This window comes from Cyprinus carpio, chromosome B6 (assembly GCF_018340385.1).
Source record: "Cyprinus carpio isolate SPL01 chromosome B6, ASM1834038v1, whole genome shotgun sequence".
NCBI lineage: Eukaryota > Metazoa > Chordata > Actinopteri > Cypriniformes > Cyprinidae > Cyprinus > Cyprinus carpio.
In genome coordinates, this window is record NC_056602.1 from 27,251,755 (window position 1) to 27,260,333 (window position 8,579).

General features: G+C 34.8%; 1 protein-coding gene across 1 annotated transcript; it reads left to right on the plus strand.

The window, feature by feature from the left end:
* The first annotated feature begins 994 nt into the window (after positions 1–994).
* LOC109062508 (cysteinyl leukotriene receptor 2-like) lies at positions 995–6,317 on the plus strand. Its single transcript, XM_042726572.1, has 2 exons — positions 995–1,514; positions 2,691–6,317. The coding sequence occupies exons 1-2, from the start codon at positions 1,508–1,510 to the stop codon at positions 3,869–3,871; spliced, it is 1,188 nt and encodes a 395-aa protein (XP_042582506.1). The 5' UTR covers positions 995–1,507; the 3' UTR covers positions 3,872–6,317.
* The last annotated feature ends 2,262 nt before the right edge of the window (positions 6,318–8,579 follow it).

Consider the following 8,579-nt stretch of genomic DNA (forward strand, 5'->3'; position numbering starts at 1 on the left):
ACAGATATATGACATCATAAAGCCTTGCGTTGGCATGACAAACTTAGCGCCTCTTGGTTAAATTATAAAAATAAAAAAAAATACAAATGCATGGTAAATTAATTCAACGGTACATATCGATTTAACATGGTATTACCATTTGGTAAGCTCACAAAACTTTTGTAAAGGAAATACTATGATACTTAAATTAGTTGAATGCATTCCAATGGCGCGGTATTTACTTGATGACGTGAATTCAATGTAACGTTACTTACTAGAATACCATGGTACATGCCCATAAAATATAAATATATGTCATTTCCATGGTTACATGTTTAAAAAACCGTATGGTAGTAGTATCATAATATGTTTTGTTCGTGTGGTCTCTATTTTTTTATGTGAGAAGTTCAGTTAGCTACAGGAAGACACTTCAAAATGGAGACCGTGTCGTCGGGCTGTCGTTGAAAAAGGCGCAAAACACGCACCAAACAACGAAAACTTACCAAATATATTTCAAAGAGGCGTTGAAATGAAATATTTCTCATATAAACCGAGAAATCTGACGGCTGCTAGCAGATCCCTTCTCGAGGAAAGATCACACTCTTCTTCAGGTCATTCGATGTCATCTGCAGCTAAAATGGTCTACGAGCTTCTCCTTCCCAGAATGCCTTTAGGTGAGGTGGCGTGTTGTTGCTGTTGCATGACGGGAAATGTAGTTTTTTCTTTTTAGCCGCGCTTCCTCTAAAGTCAAGCTGTGACATTTGGTTAGAGAATAACACACAGTTTGACTAAATGAAAACCTTGAAGTATGTATCATGATGATTTTATTAAAAAATATATTTTAATTTATATTTTAATCTATTATTAATACATATATTTGTTTTTCTTGTTTTATAAGTTTATAACAAAAAAAGTAGGCTAATACCATGTATTATGGAAATATCATGCTTGGTACTGAGAATTACGCAATTAACGTTACAGTTCACATGAATTACGCGTAGAAAGCTGTCACACCTGCTCAGAGAAACTACCAACAGAAATAAAAAAAATAACCCTGAAGGTGTGGTTTCTCTTGAATTCTTAGGGAAGTTGAATCGACTCGTTTCGTTCAGTATCTGTGCACCACTAAACATTTCGCTTATTCTTTTGAATCATTATTCAAAAAACACCCCAGAAGTAGATTTAAAAGTTTACTTTAATTTTATGTTGGCGAAAATATGCTGTTTATCACATCTCCGCAGTCGAATAAAACGTTGTGCGAATCGGTTCGTGCGAATCATTGAAAGCAAGCGGTTCTATAAAAGATTCGGACGTAACTTTTTTTTTGCTATTTGGAGAGTCGGGTGCACTTCGTGCTATTGCGTGCTGGAAGCAAAGATGGGACGCCCCAAGTAGACTACAGAGGCAGCACACTTCAAGACCATGATAAAGGAAGAGAGGAACATTTTGACATTTTGTTAAATAACGCTCTCCCAGGCTCCAGATTCATCAGTCCGCTGACGATGAGGAGGATGATGGTCGAGAGAGAATGACAGGTGACTTAAACTCCAGCTCCAGTCTCATTACGAGCCACACTGAGCTTCGTATTTCGATATTAATTTTAAAAATACAAAAGTACATAGAGTGTGATTTAATAGTTCTGAAATTAATTTACAATATTTGCAGGGTTCTTTCAATGGAACGTTCAGTGATATTTATTCTGTACCGTTTTGTACAGTGGTGATTATAAACTTTATTTTGGATTTGCACTAGTTAAAGAGCAGGCTATTCTTAGAAGAACCTTAAATACTACTAATTCAGTACCATAACTATTTTTCCATTTCTGTACCATAGTACTTCATTTTGGGTAAAGAATAATCATGGTAAGTTTTAAAAAGCCTGCTGGTACCTTTAGGTGCTTTTAGTGTAGGACTAGTTGGAAAACTTGTTAGAGTTGTTCCGTTAGTCATTCCAGTGAAGAGCAGCTTTAGTATATTTAACCACTACATTTATTATTTCAGTAGCATAACCAGACCAGTTAAGTTACTTATAGAAAATTAGTTTATTAGTCACATTATTAATTAACAATGCCTTTCTTAATGCAGAACAACAGTCCATGTTTTGTCTTTCAGGTGTATATTTACACCCGTCATTTGAATATTGTTAGTGTGCAACTGTTTTTATTTCTCTGAATATTCTTTTGCATATGTTTTGCATATGAACTATGGATGCGACTACTGGAAACAACAGACTTCTTGATAAAATAACGATATTTGGGTAGTTGAAAAAAAATAAACATGAACATGAGCCTTTTATAGACACACAAATATAAAGTATTCCATTTCCTTTATTCAAATGATGATAATCACAATAATTTTAACCCCCTTTTTGCAATTCACTTATACAGGAAATTTATTTTTTTAATATTTAAATACTAAATTGTTACATACAAAATTAATATAAACTCTTATTAAATATAAAACTGGTTTACAAATTGTATTAGATTAGAAATAGTTGACCAGTACAGATTGACCTCTTGGTGCAAAAACGTTTGCTGAAGGAGATTTGAAGATTTAAAATTGAATTTAACTAAAACCATAAACCCTAGAGCATGACATCTTGTTGTAGCAAAATATGAAGTTATTTTGCATGCTTACAGCATGCCATGACTGCGCCTTTTCTGATTGCAACACAATTGTTTCATTTCTAATTGTTATTCTTTTTGCCTCCAGCTCCTGCGTTCACATCGGTAACTCCATCTTGGCTCAACATCACCCAAGAACCTGACATGAATCAGACTTGTGAGGAAAGTGAAGATTTCAAATATTTGGCGTACAAAGTCACATACAGTGTGGTTTTCCCTATTGGATTTATCAGCAACTCTGTGGCTTTGTTTGTGTTCCTGCGTCTCACTCCAAAGAAGACGGCCAACACTGTATTTATGACTAACTTGGCTATTTCAGATGTTAGCTTCTCCTTGACGTTGCCCTTCCGTCTGGTCTACTATTTTAGGGGCGGTCAGTGGGATTTTCCTGACTGGTTTTGCCGCTGGTGTGTATTTTCCTTTTACGTCAACCTGTACACAAGTGTATTGTTTCTTACAGGTCTCAGTGTACTACGGTACATCGCTGTAGTTCACCCCATTCGCAACAAGTCCCTGGTTACGGTGTGGAGAGCCAGACTATCATGCTTTGCGATCTGGGTTTTTGTGGCCTGCTCGTCAATACCATTCCTCTCGACAGGTTCTATAGAGCGGCATAACAAGATGCGTTGCTTTGAACCGGGGAACTACAAATCATGGCATCTCATACACAGCTTGAACTACGTGGGGGTTTCGTTTGGATTCGTCATTCCGTTCATTATAATTCTGGTCTGCTACGGATGCATCATCTGCAAACTCATCAAAGGACGAAAAATTGGCAACCGAAGAGGAAACACCCGCCGACGCTCGGTGTATTTGATTGCCGTTGTCCTGAGCACATTCCTGCTGTGTTTCCTACCATATCACGTCGCTCGCACAGTCCATCTTTATGCCAAGGTTTTAAACGAGAGCTGCCCGGTTATTGAGTTCCTCGTGAAAGTTCTGGTCATCTCGTTGTGCTTGGCAACGTCCAACAGTTGCTTCAACCCCTTGTTGTACTACTTTGCAGGAGAGACTTTCCGCACGGCCATCCGTAGAGTGTCAGATCGAAGGACTTTAGGTTCGTTCAGCAATAGTGGTGTTTCTCCGTCTTTTCGACGTCAGAGCGGCTCGCAGAAGTCAAGGCGCCAAGGCTTCACTTTTGTACACCAAGACTGTCTGCCCTGCTCCTGCCAAGTCATAAACGAAAATAACCCTGATGGGTGCAAGTCTGACAAGCAATGCAAACTGTCAGACTCTGAAGAAATGCAAGTCCATGATGATTTGCAGTAGTACAAGATAGTTGCACTTGATGAAAAGGAAGAAATCCGAGTGTATAAAATAGATGTCTTTATTGTTGTCTTGAAAAAGTGAACCTACTGTATAACATCTTGGTCGTTTTTCCACTTCCTTTTTTTTTTAGTTCTCAACTAAAAGACCGAGATGTGAAAGATGTTGTGCATTAGATAAAATGTGGGTGAATCTCAAACAACCTCAGAAATGGGTCATATTTAGATTTATGCATTTGGCAAATGCTTTATTCCCAAGAAAACTGCAGCCTGGACATGTTCTTGCAAGATTCATCCAGGTACATGCTTAAAAATAATGTGGGTTTACAGCATTGCCATTAGAGAACCAGTTTGGTTTCCCAAAAAACAGAACCAGTTTTTTTTTTTTCTTTTTTTGTTTAGAACATTTTAATAATCTAAAGAAACTTTTTACACCAAATGTTCTTCATAGAACTGTAAATGCCTGTGATAGCAACCCAAGCGATCGCAATGAGAATCACACCACGCTACAATACAGAAACTGGCGTCCGAGATGTTGTTTAATAAAAACAGGATAAGTAAACAAAATGTTATTTTTAAATCAGTCTTATAAGACGTTTCAGTTTCACACAGAGCGCATTTTCCCGTTCTGTTGCGCTACTTTTCCATTGTTTTTCTATGTAAACTTGCTAGACGGCCATGTTAGCAAGGGCAGACATAATACAATAACACAATAGGAAAAAAGATTCAATTATTTCTCACATCCGAATAGGGCATACTAGATTAAATCACTTTCTGTTTAATATAGGAAAACATGAAACAGGTCAGTGTATTTATTGTAATCAGGCAGAAACAATAGAGCATGTTTTAATAAAATGTAAAAAAAAAAAAAAAAAAAAAAAATTTTTGAAACAGAGAGGTTCATACTCATTAAGGAAGTAAGAAACATGGGTGTTGAATCATTTAATTTGACGAGCCTTTTGAAAGAGCATGCAGAACAAGGTAAAATATATGGTGCTATTATAAAATACATTAAAGAAATAGAATTAATCTGAAGAAATTTAGTTTTTTTATTATTATTATTAGTTGCTTATTAGCGCTTCACACTCCAGTTTAGTTGGGGGCGGTAAATGCACCAGAAGTTGGTTTGCCATCTGCCATAAAATGTTTTTTTTTTTTTTAAGCATCTTTAGACCTTGCGTTTTTTTCGTTTCACTGCCCTGTGTCTCGCCTTTTAACGCAACCGTGCTTTGTATTAAAATCAGCACTGAAGCCAGAGTTTTACCACGTTTAAGCTGCGCTAATAACATCAAACAACACAGAACTGTATAAACACAATAAACATGGTAATGGAAGAAAGAACCTGTTTAAAAGTGCATATTTAGTTTTAATCAAAAACCAGCAAAGCTTATTCAAGAAGATAAGGACATTATTTTAAGACACAGAAATAATTGTTCCCTACAGGAAATGAAAGTCACAAATGGTATCTTGTCAGTATCTGAATCCCAGAAATGATTCCCTAGACAGCAATGAGGTTAAATGGGGAGAAAATGGAGATGATTGCTGAGATTTCGTTCTTCTCAGATAGACATCTCATGTGCTTCTCTAGTGTTTCAGAGGAAATCTCAAAAATGGCTCTGATTTAAAAACCTGCATTCAAACGTCAGACATCTCCCATCATATTCTTCCAAGACTAAAATATCTGTTTTTTTTTTTTTGGTTTTTTTTTTTTTGTTTATGAGACGTTTATGCCATGTCGTTTATGAACTTCCCATAAGCTATACATTTGAACAGCTTATTGCAAGTTGCAGTTTTAGTCAAGTGTCCAGGCAAGCAGAAGGTGTTTTCAAAGCAGCTTGTTCTGCTGATTGCACCACTAAAACATTTATCTGCATTTATCAGAAATGATTCATTGTGTTCATTATATCACTGGATCATATAAATTCTGAAAATGAGAATTCCAAAACTTCAAAGACTTCAAAGAAACATTCTATCCCAAAAAAACAACAACAGCTAGGCCTACATAAAAGACCATCATCTGTTACCCCATTGAGAGGAAATTCAGTGGAACATTTGGTGGCTGCAACTCCAGGTAACGTGATTGAAGACGGGAAGAGTGTGTAACTCTGTGATTTCACGGACTTCTTCAAAATACCAAGATAATAAGGTTAATCAGTCTTTAAGCCTGCATTATGTGTTTCTTAGAGGCAAATTGGCAGAAATTATATCTGCTGATTTGCAAACAACATTTTGCTCTCTCATTGCATAGGGCCATTATTATTAATGCCACCTCAATGCATTCATGAAGGCATCCTGCAGCATAGCTATACTAATTTTGTGTTATCATTGACATTCTTAATGTTTCATTTTATATGATGCTCTTTACTTTTTATTGTTAAACTGCATGTAAAAAATTTGTTTGTAAAGCACTATGTGAAGAAGGTTGTTTATGAAGTCTGTTTTAATAAAATCACAAAAACAAAATGATAGCTCTTGACTACTGTTTGAATTATACAGCATGAGAATACTAGTGTACTACTTACTGCAGTACATACTGTCTCCTACTTGCTAGCTTAACATTTATTCCTCTGCCAGAGTCACTAAACTCAGAATCTGTGATAACCCTACAACAGGCAACCATTTGAAACCTTTAATGACGAGTAATGCATTCTGTGTCCCAATGTGCTTTTAAAAATAAAGTGGGCTATTTTAATAAATGCATATGGGAAGTAATTAGCTGGTATTTGACTTCTAACAACATAATCACAAGTGTGATTGTGTCTCAGAAACTCGTTTGTTTCTAAAGGAAATCACTGCTAAACTGAGGCATCTTCCATAAACGTGGTTTAGCCTGCATACTTTTCCCAAGAAACAGGAATAGATCTGTCAGATAAGGTATAATTGGCCCAAAATCATTTCCTTTGGAGAAAAGGAGGAAAAACAACACACCAGAAAGGGAAAACATATCTGACAGTTATTATTGAGGCACGTGTTCTCATCTAAACCTTCTCGACCACCCAAAAATGTTGCACTGAAAACCATTTATTAACACCCGTTAATAAAAGCACTAAAATATGCATGCAGTCTTTCTACACTGGATATCTTGCCTAGAGACACATGAGAGTCATGATGACATGATAGCATCGTGTTTTTGACTACTCATGTTGTAACTATCTGCAGTTACACCATGTTTCTTAGTCGTTATAAAACTTCTGTACAATTTCTGCATGCTTTTATGCACCGAGTTGCTGCCATATGAATGACTAGTTAGATATTTGTATTAACAAGCAGGTGTACCTAAAAAAAAAAAAATTAAGGTTTTATTATGTTTGTCTGCTTTTCCTGAAGATAACTGCTGACTATTGCATAATAAGTGGTAACAATGAGCTGCTTGTATAACTCCACAAAGAATGCATTGTTGTAGATAGAGGTTCAAAGACACATTCACATGCAAAATTAGCAATTGTTTTTAAATTCATAAGCCCATTATATTTTTACAGATTCATTTCAGAAAAATACCAGCCCCCTTAAAGGGACAGTTCTGAAAAGCTGTATGACTTTCTTCTGCAGAACATAATTTTTTTTTTTAAGTCCATTCAATGAAAGGTAATGCAATCCAATGTTATTTGGAGCCAAACTATCTTCAAAGCATCTCCTTTCTGTTCCACAGAAGAAAGAAACTTTTTGTTTCCTTTAAAGGAATAGTTCCATCAAAAAATATATATATATATACAGTACAGACCAAAAGTTTGGAAACATTACTATTTTTTAATGTTTTTGAAAGAAGTTTCTTCTGCTCATCAAGCCTGCATTTATTTGATCAAAAATACAGAAAAAACAGTAATATTGTGAAATATTATTACAACTTAAAATAATAGTTTTCTATTTGAATATACTTTAAAAAAATAATTTATTCCTGTGATGCAAAGCTGAATTTTCAGCATCATTACTCCAGCCTTCAGTGTCACATGTAACATCCAGTCTATCACATGATCATTTAGAAATCATTCTAATATTCTGATTTATTATGTGTTGGAAACAGTTCTGCTGTCTAATATATTTGATGAATAAAAGGTTAAAAAGAACTGCATTTATTCAAAATAATAAAAAAATTATAGTTATATATATTCTAATAATATATTTTCCTTACTATCACTTTTTATCAATTTAACACATCCTTGCTGAATAAAAGTATGGATTTTATTTGATTTTATTTAAAGAAAAAAAAATTAATGAAAAATTAATTACTGAAATTTGGTGGAGGTTTGGGGGAGGGTTATGGTAAAGCAATAATAAAAAAAATAAAACCATCTCGAGATATATTGCGAGATTAAACTCATTAAATTTCGAGAAAAAATAGTCGAAATACAATCTTGAGAATACAAAACTCATTAAATATCGAGAATAAAGTCGTTGTGTTTCGAGATTAAACTCGTTAAATTTCGAGAAAAAAATTCGAAATACAACCTTGAGAATAAACTCATTAAATTTCGAGAATAAAGTCGTTGTGTTTCGAGAAAAAAACTCGTTAAATTTCGAGAAAAAAGTCGAAATACAATCTTGAGAATAAACTCATTAAATTTCGAGAATAAAAGTCGTTGCATGTTTCGAGATTAAACTCGTTAAATTCCGAGAAAAAAATTCGAAATACAATCTTGAGAATAAACTCATTAAATATCGAGAATAAACTCGTTGTGTTTCGAGAAAAAAACTCTTTAAATTTCGAGAAAAAA